At 41.1% G+C, this 19,656-nt stretch overlaps 1 protein-coding gene across 1 annotated transcript in view; it reads left to right on the top strand.

The window, feature by feature from the left end:
• The first annotated feature begins 13,258 nt into the window (after window positions 1-13,258).
• The window catches only part of C4H14orf39 (chromosome 4 C14orf39 homolog), a 54,058-nt gene continuing 47,660 nt past the window's right edge, over window positions 13,259-19,656 (top strand). Inside the window, exons 1-3 of the mRNA XM_075064661.1 lie at window positions 13,259-13,274; window positions 14,322-14,378; window positions 14,726-14,782. Of these exons, the coding sequence (XP_074920762.1) occupies window positions 13,259-13,274; window positions 14,322-14,378; window positions 14,726-14,782 (130 nt within the window). The remainder of the gene's footprint in view (window positions 13,275-14,321; window positions 14,379-14,725; window positions 14,783-19,656) is intronic.

Raw genomic sequence — 19,656 nt, forward strand, 5'->3', positions numbered from 1 at the left:
TTTCTTGCGTGGAGAGGGCAACCTAACAAGGCCGCGAAAAGGAAAATAAACAGGGCACTTTGGGGAGCGGACGCTATCGAATTGCACAGGAGACTTGGAGTGAAGCATGCCAATGTCTCTCTCACACAGAGAGAGAGAGAGAGAGAGCGAGCTGTGCAGGCTGCTGCTGGGTTCCAGTGAACCAGGGTTCTTGCCTAGCTTCTTTCCCAGACTGCTACTCCCACCCCTGTCTCCTATAGAGCCATCCAGTCCAGGAGTGAGCCTTGCACTGCCTCCCAGACAGCTCTGCACAGTCTACTGCCAAGGAAAAGATGAGATCAGGTCCAACCAAGAAATCAGAGAATAAATGAAGCAAGCAAGCAAGCAACCATAATGGAATATTGTCAGAAGCACTCAACGGGCAGCCGATATTCGACGGATCAATCTCTCCCTCTCCCTCCAGCGATCTCCCACCCAATAATTAGGGTGAGGGATTCACTTCGGGGAGTCCAGCTCCCTCCTTTACCCAAATAAAGCTGTATATGTTTACATTTACAATCTAATTGATTTCGGTTGAGTGGCCCTGAATAAACACCGAGAATAGCCATGGAGAGTGAGAAGTCATTTGTAGGTCAGGGCAGCAACTTAAAGCAAATTTTAGGAATCTTTTACAATAGTGATCATCTTCTAATAATCAGCTCCGACTGTTCCTAAACTGAGGCTGATGAGTCTACTCCTGGAAGAGAAACGAATTAATTAATATCCCTTCCACTCCTCCCCAAATAAATAGATGTATTATGATCATGGCTGCCAGGAAAAAAAATGAAACCACTGTTAGGATCCGTTGTGTTTTCTGGAGGGGGAGTGAAAAAAAGAAGCAGCCAAGCTTTATTCTAGATAGGGCTGCTCAGAGGCAATTTTTTTGTGGGAACATTAGGAGCCAGGCTTGGAAAGGCAGCATATATTGGGAATTAAACTCCAGATGTTCTCTTACGCTCTGTGCAATGCAATTTTTTCTCTTGGATCGTTGTCAAAAGAAATGCCTTCCTAATCTGATTTTCTTGCGTTGTTGTTTCTTAAAAACAAAACAAAACAAAACAGAGGGGATCCTTTGCCAGTTGCCTATAGCCTGAAATTAACCAGATTTACATTATCTCCCATCATCTCTCCGCAGAAAGGCACCGGACCGGAGCTCGCCGTCTTTTCTTTAGTATCAAGTACAATTTGTCTTTTGCTTGTGAAGCTTTGGTAAATCAGAAGGCGGATAGATAGCGCAGATGGTTGGAGGTGTCGGGTCAGATTATGGCATGCCTCAATACAGTGCTAAGCTCATTCTGACGGAAACCCCTGATATTATTTTCACAGATCTACACAGTTCACTTGAAAAAAAACCCCAACCTCGGAGCCATTTACATCATTTATGTGAGGCTCACAGCTAGCGGGATGGAAAGGCTTTCAATACTGCTCATTTTCATAAAAACCGACAGCGCTGGGGGGCGGGGGAGGGAAAAATAAGAAAAGATAAGGAGAAAGAAGGAGGAGAAGCCAAGCATGCACATAAACTCCCGAGCTCCGAAACACGCCCCGGAAACTTTTGGAAGAGAAGACTTCTAGGCTTCACCTTCTACACCAGGGTTTAATTTGCGATCCCCCTGAGGATGTGTATAAGGTCAGGCCAGCGAGAAGATCCACCTTGTAAACCGCTTCTGAAACTCAGCAATCCAGGAAGAGATTCCCCTCTCCACACCTCCCCTCCAGCGTTGGGCAGGAGAATTAAAATACGGGGCACAGTTAAGACAATAAGACTCGGTAAATGAAAAAAAAAAAACCCACCCCCAGCACAAATCATCATTCAAAAGAGCATCGGAGGGTGTGAAAATATTGCCGAGCAAGCAGGTGACAAGGTGCTCGAGTTTATAGAGCTGGCAGGTTTCCTGAGATTATTTTCACTTCCCACCACGGTACCTAAAGTCCCGGTAACTCGCCCCAACGATTTCTCTTCCCTGTCTTACCATTGTACTTTGAACTAATCTCCAGACCCTGAGTCCATCTTAAGGTGAACGAGGCAGATTGTCCTAAGCAGGTATGTCACCTTCGAGCCTCATTTACCTGCTGTTGAGACCTTCCTGCTTCGGTGGGGCTAGAGAGTCTGTCTGGTTCACGGTGCTAACGCGGTAGTTATTTAGGTTGGTCAGATTTTTCAAAACAAAACAAAACGTAGGTAGGTTTTTAATGTGCACATGATCTAACAAGGGAGTTACTGAGATGCAGTGTAATAGCCATGAACAGAGTGGAGGCAGTCTAGATAATGGAAGTCAAGACCCTAGGCTAAGGAAATTCGAATTAAGAGATCAGATGCAGCTAGAGAGGACAAGAATCAGTACAATGTTTTCGAAGGCTTCTTCCCCATGCCTCAGCTTTTCTTTCCCAGAGCCAGAGCTGGGTGAGAAAATGCTAGCAGCTCGAAGGGGACTTTCAGCACTTCCCTGAGGGGAAATAAAAGGCATTGTATAGATATGAACCCCAATCGACCGGCTTAAATATGGCACCAGCTTTCAAGAAAAAGTTCGGATCTCCAGGGAAACTTCTGGGCATTCAGTGTCCACCCGCCATGAGTAGTGGGTCTTAAATAACAAATGCAAACCTCTGCGTTTAAATGTTGTTACAATTTGAGACAAGCCGACACTGTTCTCAACTCGGTTGTGTGAGGAGTTAAAGACGGCGCACGGAGGGGCTGCTTTTCTTCTTTTGTTTCTTTTACCTTTTTCTTTTTTTGTTGTTGGTGGGGCTTGTGTCACAAATGAAACACTACTTTAGAAGTGCATTAGTTTATTTTCTAAATAGATAGGACTTCCCCGACCCCTTCGTCTTTAGGGGATTTTTTTTTTTGGCAACTTTCTGAGAAAGAAAAAATTAAGGACTGAATGGTAAAAGTCTTCATTCTCATGCTGGGAACTTCCACAATATTTGCTCTACACCTGTGGGGGTAAAATATTGCTCTTTGGAAAGAAAACCCTGCATTATAATAGAAGAACAATTCGGGGGGATGTGTGTGTGACTAAGGCATTGTAATACAGCGTATTCGCCTGCCTTTAGATTTGGCTGTAGACAGGGTTTCTAAAGCGCACACCTTAGTACCAAATAAAGAGTTTTCATATATGCTTTTTATGTGTACAGTGTATCTTGTTCGGTTTTCTAGTCTGATCAAGGACACTAGTAATAAATCACCTCGATGTAACAGATAATGGATTCGCGTATCTATGAGTAGCTTCATATGAAAAACAAACGATCTTTAATTGCATGAAGTCTAAACACCATAGCCATCATATGTATGACCAGGAAATACCATCTCTGTATGTACTGTTTGGGATATGTAGGCGCATATATACACACGCAGAGAGGGAGGGAGACAGGGAGAGGTAAATGACTATTGCATTTATTCATAGTTTTTATATTACATGAATATTCTCATTTTTGTTACTATTACATAACAAGGATAATGATTTAGAGCTGAGTTCTGAACTCAGATACACAGGGATGGCTGTGGGGAATTATCCTTGTGAAACTGAACTCAGACTTGGGCCTGACATGAAGGATATTATTGCATAGTAGAACTGAAGATTATCATCCCTTTTATATCTTTCACAGATAAGCATAATCCAATCATTGGCCTGTGTGGGCCAGACATCCATGAGGAAGTGCCACAAAGCCAAAATTATGCTACGGAGTGCTAGATTTTGATCTTTAAATACTTTCACATGCAGAAATGGTTATATCCCAAGGGCTGTTAATTAGAGTCACTAAAGATGTATAGAACTTAAAAAATACATCTGATGAGAAAATATATTTTGCCTTTCAATAGGCCAGATGACAGCAAATGATCGGTATTCTAATATAAAAAAATTATTGGGGGAGGAATACTCCACTTTCCACTTCAGATTACACAGTATGACTGAGGGGGCATAGATACACTACAGATTGAGAGGTGGAAATTCTTCCAGAGATGCTAAACAATTTTATGTTTACTGTTCCAGAGGAAGGTAATAGCATTCCATTGACTATCACAGAAGTTACCATTCTACTGTACCACTTTAGCTGACATACATTCTTTTTAGGAGCAAAATTTTAACTATAGTTAAAAAATAAAACTATATACACCACTCCTGCACAGCACATCACAATCACATAACAGCAGCAAAGCAGTTACATAAAATAACACAAAAGTGGCAGAAAAAGAAAGTTATCAGGTAACACATTTTCCACTCTCTTTCATAATATCTCTGTTCTTTCATGATGAATAAGAAGCAGCAAGCAGTGAAAAAAAAAAAAGAAGGGAAATCAGAAGGGAAAGGTCCAAGGAGAATCCCTAATGCCAAGAGGACTTTGTGTTATCTAGGGACCACTAACGAAAGCATCTTCTTTCCAAATAGACATCTGCAAAGTCCTTCAGGCCTATCTGATAGTATCTCCTGAATTTAGTGTGTAGGACCACATTCCGGTTTTCCATATCTCCTTTGTGGATGCTGAAGTTCCTTCTGTCCAGGAACCTGATGGAATGCCCTCAGAAACTAGTTTGTCTCTCTATTTATAGCAAATAATAAATCTTGATATGATTGGTTTTGAAGACTTTGTACCTTTAATTTTGGATGGAAGGAAATGAGAAGTACACAGGATCTTCTTATTTGCTTGTATGCTTTACATAAATCTTTACTGCTCTTCAAACTTGCAAGCTTATACCAAAGCTCCCTTCAAGGGGCATAAGAACAGCCATACTGGGTCAGACCAATGGTCCAACTAGCCCAGGATCCTGTCTCTGCAGTGGCCAGTGCCAGGTGCTTCAGTGGGAATGGACAAAACATGACAACTTTGAGTGATCCATCCCCTGTCCTCCAGTCCCAGCTTCTGGTAGTTGGAGGCTTAGAAACACCTGGAACAAGGGCTTGAGTCCCTGACCATCTTGGCTAATAGCCATTAGTGAACCTATTCTCCACTAATTTATCTAATTCTTTTTTTAATCCAGATATACTGTCCTTCACAACTTCCCCTGGCAGCGAGTTCCAGAGGTTGACTGTGCATCCTGTGAAGAAATACTTCCCTCTTATTTTAAAAAGCCATGGCCAATTAATTTCATTGGGTGACTCCTGGTCTTGTGTTATTTGAAGGGGTAAATAACTTTCTCTACACCATTCATACTTTTATAGACTTCTGTCATATCCCCCTCAGTTGTCTCTTTCCCAACCAGAATAGTCCCCATCTTTTTAATCTCTCCTCATGTGGAAGCTGTTCCATCATTTTTGTTGTCCTTCTCTCTACCTTTTCCAGTCCTAATATCTCTCTTTTAAGAGGGGGGAAACCAGAACTGCATGCAGTATTCACGGTGTGGCAAGTATTCATGGATTTATATAGTGGCATTATGATATCTTCTGTCTTATTATTTATCCCTTTCCTAATGATTCCTAACATTCCAGTAGCTTTTTTGACTGCCACTGAACACTGAGCAGATGTTTTCAGAGAACTACCCATGATATTCCAAGAGTTCTTTCTTGAGTGATAACAGCTAGATCCCTCTAATAATAAAAATAATCCCTCATTTTGCATGTATAGTTGGGATTATTTTTTCCAATATGCATTACTTGGCACTTATCAACATTGATTTTCATCTGCCATTTTGTTTTTTGGATTTAGACAAAACAAGAGGAGAACAGTTTATGGAGAATTGTGGAATGAAGTGCTACCTTAGAATGAAAGCAAGGGATGTACAAAGACTTTTTTGTCTTTATGGAAAATACAATATGGCTCTTCCATGGATAATACTGAAGTTACTGATATTCTCTTGCTGGAGTTGTGGGCTATAATTAGAAACACATATTTTAATAGAATATAGGGCTCTGCAGAATTCATAGGTTTAAAGATGGTAGAGATAGTTGAAGAACCAGATTTAAATCCCCTAGGAGAATGCGGTTTTAGCGAGTTTAATTGCTTTCTGCATTCTAAGTATTTGGGACTGTAAAGTCAGGAAGAATAGCAAATTTTTCCCAATGTTAGAATGTTTCTGATTTCCAGATACTCTTTTGGAAGTCAGTAGGATTACATACGTGAGGTCATGTGTATATCCTGTTTCACACAGAATCCCCATTTCTGTTTCCATACAGTTAGATCCAGGGAGAATGGTACAGAATGGAGCTCTGGGATAGGAGAGTTGATCTGTGTGACAGAAGAATATGCCAACTGGGGCATCTTATTAAATGTGAATACCAAGGTCTTCTTGGCCAGGCTGGAGTAATTAATATGATTGCTGCTCTTTCTGTTTGTTGTTGTTTGCAATTTGGGAATTAAAGGTATGGGAAGGAATGCACACATGGGATTTTGGCTATTGATGAAATAGGACATCTACCGATATAGACTTCTGGGATTATTCTCTTTGTTACTGCTTTATTATAAAGGAGGATATGTAATAATGGAAATCCCTTTCTGAAGGAATCACCATTTCCTCAGACAATGGACTGCTGTGTCTATTTTTGGGATAAAAACTGTGGAGCTAAGGGATGCCTTAAGTTTGTAGAATTGTAATGCCTGGTAGTTTAGCTTCTGTCCATTATCTGGGCATTCTCATTCTGATTTAATTACACCCTCAAAAGAGGAGAACAGAGGCATGCAGGATTCTGATTTGGATTTAGAAGAAAGTTATTTGTCTGGGACATTTTTACTTACCTCTTGTTTCTTTAGCTGCATGCCTATGGTGTTAACTCCCTTGTCAGCATATAATTTTTAAACACGCTGGGGGGAATAAAGTTTCTATTTGTCATGGTATGATTGTTTAGTTTGAGAGACTAATAATTCTTCTTCTTCAGGAGGAGAAATAGGGGAGGACTAAGAACAGAAGAAAGATGATGCTTCCTTGCTTTCTTATGGGATTTAGATTAACTAAAAAAGACCAAGAAATTTTTTTTTACATTTTTTTAGACTTTTTGAGAGTACCACTGACCTAAAGACTTCCTTAGAAATAAATTTCCTATTACACTGGGATTGCACTGGATTTAGTTTTGTGTTTCCTGATCATCTCCACCATCTTGAGTGGATAGGAAACGAAGATCTGAAGGCAGCTTTCCAGAGGACAGCTTGCTGAGGAGATAAATATATGTATGAACTGCAAAATGAGAGGAAAAAGGGCATAAGTAATGAAGAAAAGAAAGTTTAAAGAGTGGGGTGTGTTAGAACTGTCTGGTATCAGACGCAGAACTTCTGGTCATTTGCCAGATATGTGGGATGGGATCAGGTCCTGAGAACCTTTTCAAAGAACTGAACTGCCCACATCTCTCTTCAGAGAAAGTCAACCTACTCTTTATTGATTAGTGAAGATATTATGAAAAAGCATTAACTCTTGCTTTCTGACTTATAATTGTGTTAGTTATTTATTGCTAAGTTTTAGAAAAATGTCTATTAGGCTTGCAGTAATGACACTTGGGTCCGGCATTTCCAAGCAATCAGTGAATCCTGGATTAAAGGAACTCTTGGGCCATCGAAAGTTCCAGTAGGGAGTTGATCCAGAAAGTCCTTACTTAGGTCTTTGGACTCTATTCTAAAGTTTATTGAAGTCAATGGTAGTCCAATGACTTCAGGCCCTGGACCATTAACTTCAGAGAAATGCCCATTCCAGTGGCCACTGTTGCTTACACTCAAAACTAAAAATCACAGAGATGTTCAAACTAGCATTGCTATAATTGAATGTGCACTACATTATTTGTATCATAGACTCCTATTTCTAGAAGTTTATAAGATTCCTGTTGACATTTGAACCAACACTGAACAAAACTGAAGCCGTTTTTAGTGGATTTCAAATTCTAAAGCATTTTAGAGCAGTGATGAAAAATTGGAATTACTGATGCTCTATCATCACTTATGGAGCAAAGAGCTCAGAGATGGTCAGGTGTTACGGGCTGCTTAAGCCCTTGTGAGCATGGAGACAAAGTCCTGGCAGGATGCAATACGCAGCAGTGATTCTTGGAGGTGACTCTGGATTAAATGGTTGGAAAGAGAGAGTGAGATTCTTAGGTAAGAAACTAAGTTTACTGAAAGTTCTGAATTCCAGATATCAGGGGCGGTGGATGGTAACTCTCTTAGAAAGTTTTTGAATAGATATTTCTTCCAGAAATAAAATGTTTATAGATGTAACTGTCTTCTACTTTGTTTCTCTTTTTTCCCTTCATTTTTGACTGTAGGCCAGGTAAGTCATCCCTTCCCCTTTGCACCTGCATTTTCTGATGCTTGGTTTAGCGTTCCCTGAATCAGCATCTCCTGTTTGGAATTGACAAGAAGTGCTGTTTATGGCAGAATTAATTCTCTGCCTTTTTCTTCCATTTTAACATCTGCCCTTTTCTTCTTTTTCTTCAATTTTTAGCATCCTTTCTTCTTTTTCTGCTGATGTGTCTTCTCTCCTCCTGTTTTATTTTTTCTCTTTATGTTCAAGCATTTCCCCATTATTTTTCATTTATTTCCATTATTTCAGTCTTGTTTTCAACCCATCCTGCTCACTCTCTATATGCTTCTATCTTCCTCCACCCTCATTCCATCCATTTCTTCTGTACTCCTTTACTTTCTCTGCTACATCTTTTGAGCACCAATCTCCATATTACCTTGGTAATTCCCAAACTGCAGTCCATGAACCACTGTGATCCACAATGGTCACATGATGCAGGCTCTCCTCTTTATTTAAACTGCTTCTCCTACAGGTGTAAAGAATTTTGAGGCGTGATAATGCAGCTTTTGCTCACATGTCATTGACTTCAATGGGACTGTTTGCATGAATATGGACTACGCATGTGAATAAGGGCTGCTAGATTGCATCTCATGGTTGTCCATACTCATAATACCCCAAGCTGCTTTGATATAATGTAAAATTACTGTTAAGGCACTAGCCCATGATGTAAGCTATGATACTTTAATGTATTTTTAAACATCTGTTAAACTGTTTGGGCCAGATCCCTGGGTCTTGCCAAGATGCACTATTGTGTAGGATCTACGGTTAATGGTGAAGATGGCCCAATGGAACCTTTCTGCTTCTTTCCTGAGGCTTCTGGGATGCCATTTGGGACCCTGGTGTAATTAGAGCAGCATATGGCTTGCTCTAATTTAGGCTGGCAAAGGACACAAGGCACTCCAGCCATGCTTCCTATGCTGGGCAGCAGGCTGGGGGAAAGGGAGCTAGGAACAGGTAGCACAGGCTCAACTGCATCAACTTTTTGCTACCAAATCATGCTCATCTATATACAAATTATAGGGCCTGAAGATACTTGGCTATTCACTTTATCTATGGAAAATATACTGATCTTGATTCTCCTCTCATGTATACTCCATTCACTTCTCTAGAGTTGCTCCTGATTTACACTGATGGAAGTGACAAGAGAATGAAGCCCTTTGCTGTAAAAGCCAGGTTATCATATTAGGTAATAGCTTTTACATTTGTTTGCTCAGAAAAGGAGCCCAATCCTGCAACTTTTATCACATGTGTAGTCCCATTGGAACTACTCCAGAAGCAAAGACTACAGGATTGTCCAGTCCTGTATGTTTATGTAACATTTAGAAAACAGATTGGATTTCAAGAAAAGATTTGTCATTGTAAATTACTTTAATCCCCTAATTTTACAAATTATCATTATGCTTTGTATAGTGCACCAGCACTTTCTAAATCTTTAATATCAGTCAAACCTTTTTATGTTACTTTTTCAGAAAAAATATTTTCCTTTAAAAATGACTTTTTATTTTTGCCTTAGTCAAGAATCTTACATAAGTTGCATAAAACACCTAGAATAACTCAAGAACAGCAAATATTAAGGTGCACCATATGGACATTTTTTTGTTTACTTATTGAGTTTTTCTTTTGAGATATATTGCACAACCTCTCCAGTAGATGGAGCATGTTCATTGCTTTTCTTGAAGTGCTTGCAAAGAGAAAATGGTACTCAAGGCAAAATTTATCCCTCCCCCCAAATATTAATCTTTTCCTTGTTAGTTAAGATTCACTGTAAGAAAATAGAATTTCTGTTTTGGGAACTCATTGATCTTTCAGGGTTTCCACAGGCTGGAACCAACAGGCTATGCTGTAGGAGGCCTCATCCTGCATTTTCTTAACTCCTGTTACAATGGGCATACTGTGACTTCAGTGGGAGCTGGTCTGCTTGAGTAATGCAAGTTCAGGCCTTCTGTTAGTGCAGCCTTCTATGGATATCTGGACTTTTTTGACCTGCTCATATGAAAAATGTCCTGACTTTTGTTTTCATTCAGGAGATCTTTCAGAATTCACAACTCAAAGCACAACCCTGTGTTATTGCAACCTTCCCTCTAGCAAGGAGGATTGGAGGCAGCTTCTTCCAGAGCCTGTTAAGGCTGCAGTGAAGGGTTACAGTGGGGTGTTTTGACTTCCTGGGGGCTAACCAGTCAGTAATCAAAGGACCTGAGCTTGGCTTCTGAACCTGAATACCTCAGGTGGCAGCATGCTGCACTGACAATGGATACGATCCCAGTCATTCCAACCCCAAGCATTCAAAACCAGGAGTCAGATCCTCCACAGTAAGAAGATTGGCATAAATATCATGAGTTTTACAATAAAAACAATGCCTTTTGGGTTCTTTTTTATGTACTCTTTTAAAACAGACCGTCCGAGGTACCTTTAGGCCACATTTTCAAGGCTTTCCTATGCAATCAGGAGGCTTAGAAACTTCTTTGAGTGACAACACAAAAGTCGGAGGGTCTCAGGTCCCGGCGCGCCTGTAGGGGTGCAGATGTAAAGAACCCGCCACCCAATGTGGCCGGCCCCCGGCCGGCAGCCCGCAAACGCCAGCGGTGTCAGGAGGCCGGATCCTGCGGCCGGCAAAGGGCGGGGGCGAGAGAGCGTCGGGCTCGGGCGGGGCTCGCCTCCAGGCAGAGCTGAAGGGTCGGGAATTTTCATGGCAATGGGGAAGGAGGGGAATCCCGCCCAAACCTCGGGAATCCCGGGTCTGGATCCTTGTCTCCCCGCGTTTGTCTTGCCCCCTGTCCAGACCCCCTGCCCGGCTGCCTCCCTCGGTGCCACCTTCCCCCGGTCGAGGGGCAGCCGCCTTCCCGCGCTCTGCAGCGGCGGGCTGGGCCTGGAGGCGGCGCTGAGGTGGTGCAGCGGCCTGGAGGGAGCGGCCGGGGGTGCTGGGGACTTACCGCTCTCAGCCCCCTCTCTTCGCGGTGCCCTGGGGCGGGCGTTCGCCTGCCTGATCCCGCCCTCAGTGTAGTGCCTGGGCTGGGGCAGGTCTGGGCATTTACCCCATGATCCCCCCATCTCTTCCTCGCCCTACCCTGAGGGGGAAGGGGCTGGGGTATTCACCCCTGTGACCCTCCATCTCTTCCTCACCCTGCCCGGAGGGGCTGGGGCAGGCCTGGGTATTTACCCCTGTGACCCTCCATCTCTTCCTCACCGTGCCCTGAGGGGGGAGGGGCTGGGGTATTTACCCCTGTGACCCTCCATCTCTTCCTCACCGTGTCCCGAGCGGGGAGGGGCTGGGGCAGGCCTGGGTATTTACCCCTTTGACCCTCCCATCTCTTCCTCACTGTGCCCTGAGGGGGGAGGGGCTGGGGTATTTTCCCCTGTGACCCTCCATCTTTTCTTCACCGTACATTGAGAGGAGAGGGGCTGGGGTATTTACCCCTGTGACCCCCCATCTGTTCCTCACTGTGCCCTGAGGGGGAAGGGGCTGGGGCAGACCTGGGTATTTACTCTTGTGACCCCCCCATCTGTTCCTCACTGTGCCCTGAGGGGGGAAGGGCTGGGGTATTTACCTCCGTGATCCCAGCTCACTCCTCATAGTGCCCTGAGGATCTGGGGCAGGCCTGGGTATTTAACCTGCTTCTCTGTCTTGTTAGCATGCTGGAGGGTGGTTTTTTTATTGTATTTTATTTTTATTCTCATGGAAGTTGGGGTTTTCTGTAGCATCCACAATAGTATCACCACTCCTGGGTCTCTTGTTCATGCACCTTGGATGAGGGGGCTCCCTATAGGTTTATTTTTTAAGGTCATTACTCCCTTTTATTATCGCTCTTCATTAAGGCCCAGAGCCCCCATTGTCTCCCCAGGGCTGGACTCAATTCATGGGACTCTAAGCAACAGTATTATGGTGTCACCAGGTAAAAGTGAGGCTTTAAGTTACCAGAGGTGGAAGATTGTATCTATACATTGTCTCCCTCCCTGGTCTTGCTGATGGGAAGACTGGAGTAATGTGTGTGTTGAGGAGTCTCCCCTAGGTGCCAAACATCTATGTTGCTTCTGCCTAAAGGTAAACCACAGGTGGTGCCTACTGCTTATGAGCAGCTTTTTGTTCCATTATCTCTTCTGTCTTGTCCCTGAAATCTTTCAGAGCCTGTAAAGTTCTTTAGTAGTCCATGGCCTGCTGATTTTTCAACACAGGGCCTAATAAGTACTCCTTAAAAGTATATACAGCCTTAGCAGTTGCACCTGTAAAATTTTGTGCCTGCAACTGGCATCCAGGCACACATTCTAGAAAAGGCAGGTGCACTTTTCTACCCTGCTTTGAGAATTTAGCATATGATGGTTAGTATTTTAGTGCTTATCCACAACCAACAAGATGGTCTGCAAGATTTTCTTTTTAATGCTTTTCAGACAGTAGACTCGGTTTTCAGTCCTGGGAAACTTCTTCATCAAAATCCTTCTATTTGGCAAATTTCAGCAGAAATAGAACATGTCGATCAAGTGATCATTCTGATTATGTGAGGATTTAAGGGATATGTTGTGCTGGCTGATATTAATGAAGAAATTGCACATGAATGCAAAGAAAACCTTTGTTAATGAAATACTCCATTTGGAAATATAAACATTAAAAGTTGGGAAGTTCATCAGTCAAGGTATCCCATAGTAATGGTTGCTCTGCCACATTAACTGTAATTATGAATAGTCATATGAATATTATGACTATCATTAACTGTAATTAATTGTAATCTGTCAACAAAAGGACCTATATGTCACTATTGACAGCTCAGTGAAAACATTTGTTTAAGGCATAGTGGTGATAGAAAAAATCCCCACAGGATTCTAGGTTGGATTAAGAAGGAGACAGAGAATAATACTGAAAGCATAATGCAGTTACATAAATAGATGCATGGCCCTTACTTTGAATACTGTGTTCAGTCTTATCTCAGAAAGTATATGAAATAAGTAGAAAAGGGTTGGAGAATGGCAACAAAAGTTATTAGACATATGAAAAGAAATTGAAAAAAGATTAGATCTACTACATTTAGAGCGATGTACAACAGAAGATGTAAAAGAGTCAATAATTAACAGCATAGAGTAGGTGATGCTACCATCTCCTATAGCACACAAGAGGAGTTCCAATGAAATTTAAAGGCAGCAAAGCTAACACTGATAAAAATAAATACTTTTCACAACACATAACAATCTGTGGAACTCACTACTGCAAGATATTACTGAGGCAAATATTGTAGTAGGATTTTAAAGAATAGAGCATCATATGAATACTATGAGGACTATCCATAGTTACTCTAGCTAGGATAAATATTTGTAAGGGATGTTATTCCTCATGCTTCAGGTCATAAACCAACCACTAACTGCTAGAGATGAAGAAAAAACTTGTCCCATAGCCATGCTATCTGATATAGGTATTTTTCACCTTTATCTAAAGCATCTAATATTGTACTGTGCTAGTAGTTAGTATATAGGGCTACACTATTCATATTTATTATTAGTATTATGGTGGTGCCTAGAGACCCCGGTCGTGCTAGGTGCTACATAAACGTACTGTTGGTCTGATCCATTATGCCATTTCCTAAGCATACATTGCAAGTATATGGTGTTTTTATTACTGCTTATCCTGCTAACTGGGGCCTTAACTAAGCTACAGCTACTCCGGGAGGTGTGTACAGAGCAGGGAATAGCCTCTTCCCTGTTAGGATGGCCTTTGACAAACTGGCTAAACTGGGGGGAACAGTGGCTGCGCCTTTTGTGCAGGTTTAACAGTGGGCACTATTCCTTGCACTGCCCTAGGCCTCTGAAAGTAAACGTGTTTCAGAGGTATAATTCCTCCAGACAGCTTTGCTCAGGTGGTGCATTTCCTTCTCTCCTCAATGTGGCGCAGAGTCATAATGGAGCCCATTACCACTGGAATGAAGTACATGTGAGAGTTCTATCAAAACTGGTCAGACAATTTATTTACAGTGTTTAAAATATTCATTTTCTTTTTATCTTAAATATCTCTTCTTTTCTTGTAATTTTCTCTTGTTTATTCTATTAATATGAGCTTTTGAATTTCTTTCTGTAAACCTTGTATTACTCTTTTCTTTTGCTATAGTCTACACAATGAATGACACTCTCTTAAGCAACTTAGACAAACTTCTGCTAGAGCTTGGTAGGTCACTATATATTATATTGAGAGTTCTGGAATTAAGTAATATTTTATGTAAGGACTAATTTATAATGAAGATTTCAACTTTAAACCATCATTCTGTATTTAAGTAATCAGTTTTTATTTTTGTCTCTATTTTATTCTGTTATGTATGGGGTTTTGTTGGAGGTTGGTGCTAGGAGTTAGTTAATAACTGGGCTGTTAGTAGAGGGAGATAATGATTATAGGTAGCTCTTGTTAAGATATAATGTTAAAAAAGATCAAGTTGCGTTGTGAAATGTTAATTGTTTAATCACTCCATTTCTGTTTAGAAAATGATAGTAAATAAAACATGAATATTTTTATTTCAGTTTTCCAGCTTGAACAAACTTCTTATGCTAAGGAACATGTGAAGCACCAGATAAATTGTGAGTATTCTTACATTTGGCCTGTGATGGAATGATAGATGAGGTGAGATCTGAGTTACCACAGAGAATTCTTTCCTGGGTGTCTGGCTGGTGAGTCTTGGGGTCTGGAAGGAATTTTTCTCCAGGGCAGATTGACAGAGGCCCTGGGAGTGTTTCGCTTTCCTCTGCAGCATGGGGCACAGGTCACTTGCTGGAAGATTCTCTCCATCTTGAAGTCTTTAAATCATGATTTGAAGACTTCAGTGGCTCAGACATTGGTTTGATACAGGAGTGGGTGGGTGAGATTCTGTGGCCTGTGTTGTGCAGGAGGTCAGACTAGATGATCATAATGGTCCCTTCTGACCTTAAAGTCTATGATTCTATTAGACTTTTTTCAGATATTTGAACGCATTGCATTTAACCCATTAGTCCTAGTACATCAGAGCTGTTTTGAGTTCAAAGAGTGGATGAATTAATAATGAAAGTTGCCTGCAGCTATTCTTATTCTTACTCCTCCAGTAGCCTTTGCTTTCTCCTTTCACTGTTATCTGGTGGTGCTCAGTTTCTTCTGTACAGCCAGTGGCATGCTGCTCAAGCACCTGCCCCTGCCCTGTTGGCTGGCACATAGCTGTAGCTCCTCACATCTGGCTGGCACTCCTTCCACTCAACTTTTAACATCTCCCCTACCTGCATTCCTTGTTTTCTTCAGCCTTTTTGTAGAGCTGGAGAGAGAATTTTTGATTTTGTTTTTTTTTTTTGGTCGTTTGGAAAATGCTGTTTTGTCAAAATCAAAACTTTTGATATCTATCAGTTCAGACATAACTTTTGTCAAGAATGTTTCTCCAAAATGGAATTTCTGGTCAAACCCAGAGAGAGAGATACTTACCCTGGAACAGCCAATCACCTGGTTAGGGTGCTCACGTGGGATATGAGAGGGTGTGTGTGTGTGTCCCTTCCCCACACCCCTAAACATATCTGCATTGGGATCAGGGTAGCTCTTTCTTCCTTTTAAAAAAAGTTCATCCTGATGTGGAATGGGAACATTTTTGAAATCTCAGAATATTTTTTGGAACAGGAAAATTGTTTCTCCCCCAGCTCTAGTTCTTGCCGTGTTTGTGTCTCTGCCTTCCTGTTCCTTCTACCCTCACTTTCTGTGTCAGATGTTTCTTTGGTGTGAGTTCAACTAGGATCAAATTTGGAGATGTAATAAACACTGTAAAAAACAGAACCAAACTGCAAGTGATCTGAAGTACTAGAGCAGTTGTTCTCAAACATCCATACTAGGTCCTCCCCAAGACTGCTTTCCGATCTAGCCAAGACCCCCTCCCTTTAGTAATTTGTGAAGAGCAGAGGGTTGTGACTGCCTGACACCTGTTTATGACCCAGTACTCTAGAGCAGCAAGGACTGCAGGTAACAAAATGTGATTTGGTACTAATAAATGTAAAATCCTGCATGAAAGTATAGGAAATGAACAACACAATACAAAATGTACAAGCATCTATGCTTATCACATTAAAATGAGGGCTTACATGATAAATTTCAAAGCCCTTATTTATAAAAAGGAATATTGCACATGTCCCATGTTGATCTGATTTGGATCCTCAACTAGCCATTTTTATAGGAATTATTTGGTTTACATTAGGATGCTTATTATGGAAACATGGCAGCATCAAGGCTTCTTGTGCCTCCAAATGCTCTCCTATTTGCATACTCATTATTACAGAATGTTTGAATATTCTGTATTTATTAATTCCTGTCTTTTAATCAGTATCCGAGCTTCCCACTCAGTACCTAACTTGTTCTTCAAGTAAATTCCCTTTTTGTGTGGATTTACTCTGTTGCTGGCTTCTCACTCAGACTTCCTTAAGTACTCTTAGCAAATTATGCATCTCCTCCTTCCTGTACCCAGCTTCCCCAATCAACACAATTGTACAGCTGGCCTATTTGCAAATATCATCTGATTGGATAGCAATTTATAATTGATTTCCCTCTGCCTCATTTCTAGTAGTATGAAGCCACTTGCTTGCAAGTAATTCTGCAAAATCATAGGTCAGCTCTGACAACAAGTAAAATTACTTTGCCCCCCACCCCACCCAAACAGTCACTCTAGTTTAATAGGCTGAGGTTCAGATGGATTTAGGAACAGCACAAATTAGTATTTTCATATTCTGTTCCAACTCATTGCTCTGACAACGTTACATAAAAATTAAAGTATTCACCACTCAGCTCAAGCCTCTTAACTGTTGGGACTCTGTTGCTGCTTTGCTTAGTGGCAGGCTCCCTGGTCAGCTGGTGTTGCTGAGCTCAAGTGTGCTGTAAGAAATTTTGAATCTTCCCGAACTTAGGCCTTTCCACTTTATATGGACATGTTGATAATGCTTATGCACACAGCTCACGGGCTCCAAGGCTTAAGGAGCTCTGAGTGCATGGCCTATTGCGAAGAATGGAAAGATCCTGTTCCAGGATTTTTGTCCAGTGTTTCTCAGAGAAGAGACTATTAAGAGAATGTTATTTTTTCAAAGAAAAGCCTAAGATTCTTGATATGATATCCTGTGACACTTTAATTCATAATGGCTCTCTCCATTTATTTTCGACCCTTTCGGCGATCAGAATTTTTAGACTCCTTGCAAGCCCCAGCCTCAGCTGCAGAAAATAGCCTATTCACTGCAATATGTAATCATTTATCCAGTCTATCTACAAATACATCAAGTTATTTCTCCATAGCTATCTTTATTAGTAAATTGTGCAAAAAACTGTATTTTGCCAAAGGTCAGAGCAATACAGATTAAAATGATAGTTAGAATAGACAAAAGTAAAACAATGGAAATATTATAACTACGTGAAACCTCTCTTAAAGACCTTCCTCATGTCTTAGAAGACTTTTTTAAAGAACCCCTAATGCATATAAGGGCAGATCCTCCACTGAAGTAAATTGATATAGCTCCTTTGCTCTCAGTGGAGCTACATCAGTTGACGTCAGCTGAAGAGTACAATTTTCCTGCACCTTTATTCGGAGGCCACCCCCATTAAGCAACTTGTTTTTGTCAGTCCCTTGGGATAGGTTTTGCTATACTATGAATTATGTGACAGCAACTTAAATCTGCACCTCAACTTAAATGTCACACTTTTGCTGAGCATAAATTTACTTACTGTTACAAGAAACACTTAAGGCTACTATAACTAACAGATTAGAGTAAAATATTTTACTAATATTTTTCTCTGTTTTTTGTTTGTTTTGCTTTGTTCATTTGTTATTCTTTATAGACAATGTCACCGTTTCCCCTGTACAAAGAGAGAATCACGTTCCCCTGTTTGTGTGGGTCATTCACACAGAAACAGGGGAAAGAAAAGCATTTTAAAAGAGAGAGAAATGTGAATGGAAACCCATAAATACTGACATGAGGATTCAGAGGGAGCTGTAATATGTGAAACTACTTTTTAGTTACTTTTAAAAACTGACTAGATTTTAAGTTGATGTAATTCATTTAAATTCTCTGCCAATTTATGTAACCACAGAATAATGGGAATTTCTTATTCATATTACAGTAGCACCAGGATACCACTATCAGGGTTGGGGCCTGATTGTGCTAAGATGATTCCTACCCAAAGAGCTGATTTTATAATTAAATCTTGTGAATATAACATGCAGAAATACTGCAGCCTGCAAAACCTCAGTTTATATTTTATTGGTCCTTCCCCAAATAGGGGAAGAACAGAAAAAGTAAAAAAATGGGAAAGGGGGGAAAGGTAAGGAAGGAAGAGGAGAAGAAGAGCAACATTTTAGGTTCCACCCACTAGGAATTAATCAAAAGTTTCTAAAAGGTTAGACCAAATCTTTTCAGATTTGTCTGATATCTCTCTTCTTCAAGACTTTACCCGATCTTTAGCTGCCAGGTCAGCCATGTCTGGGTGCCAAGCTTCTGTCTCTGAAGGCAGTTGCTCTTCCATCTAAGCAACATGAGTCATTTGGCTCGATGCACTCCTCTAGAGAATCAACTTGGAGAGTTTCCAAGATGATGGAATATATTCCAAAATACAGTTTTGGGACGTAATTTTTAAGGATATATCCATTATCATATTAATTCTCCTGTCTACTTCTAGTCAAAAGGATTGTATCCTGGGACATTCCCAAAACATGTAAGCCAGTGTAACTCTGGGAGACTCACATCTCCAGAAGCATTCTGTGGCACTGTAATCTATGTGGGGACCAGTGTGAATGAAATATAATTTTTTGCTAGATCAGCCTAACCTCAAATACTTCCTTGTAATTGTTGGTAATGTCAGTTAGTATAACATACTGTTTCTTCTCTGAGTAGTGTTCCTATGGGTGCTCCATTTCAGGCATGCATGTGCTCTTGTGCCTTTCATAGGAAATTTTTGGTAGCAGTGCCCATTCAACCTGTGCATAAGTCCTACACATACTTGTGCGCTGTACCTAGGATGTATAGGTCTGCATGGGCAAATCGCCCTCTGTTCCTTTGGAACCACCTTCAGCCTGAGATGGAACATCTTGTGTACCCACTTCAGTTTTACCATAGCACAGTTTGGATAGATGGTTTTGTTTAGTTTAGCTTAGTTTTAGTTACTATAGATGGTAGGTTGTTGCTGTTTTTTCTCTTTGTTTGCTCTTTCCTCATTTGAGGGGTTGTTCTGAACTTTTTATTATCTGGGGTGTCCTGGGTTACCTGGTCTTTAAACATTGTCTTTCCTGCTGGGAGGCTCTCCTTGTGAGTGATGGATGTTCCTGCTGTCTCCGGTGTTTGGACACACGTATACTTGTTAGATGTATTCAAGAGGAGATCTTGTAAAAGCAGGAAGATAAAGTTGAAGCTCTTGATGATGGAGCAAGCCCTATGATCAGCTTCTGAGAACCCCCTTATACACCAGCCTTCAA

Source organism: Chelonoidis abingdonii, chromosome 4, assembly GCF_003597395.2.
Source record: "Chelonoidis abingdonii isolate Lonesome George chromosome 4, CheloAbing_2.0, whole genome shotgun sequence".
NCBI lineage: Eukaryota > Metazoa > Chordata > Testudines > Testudinidae > Chelonoidis > Chelonoidis abingdonii.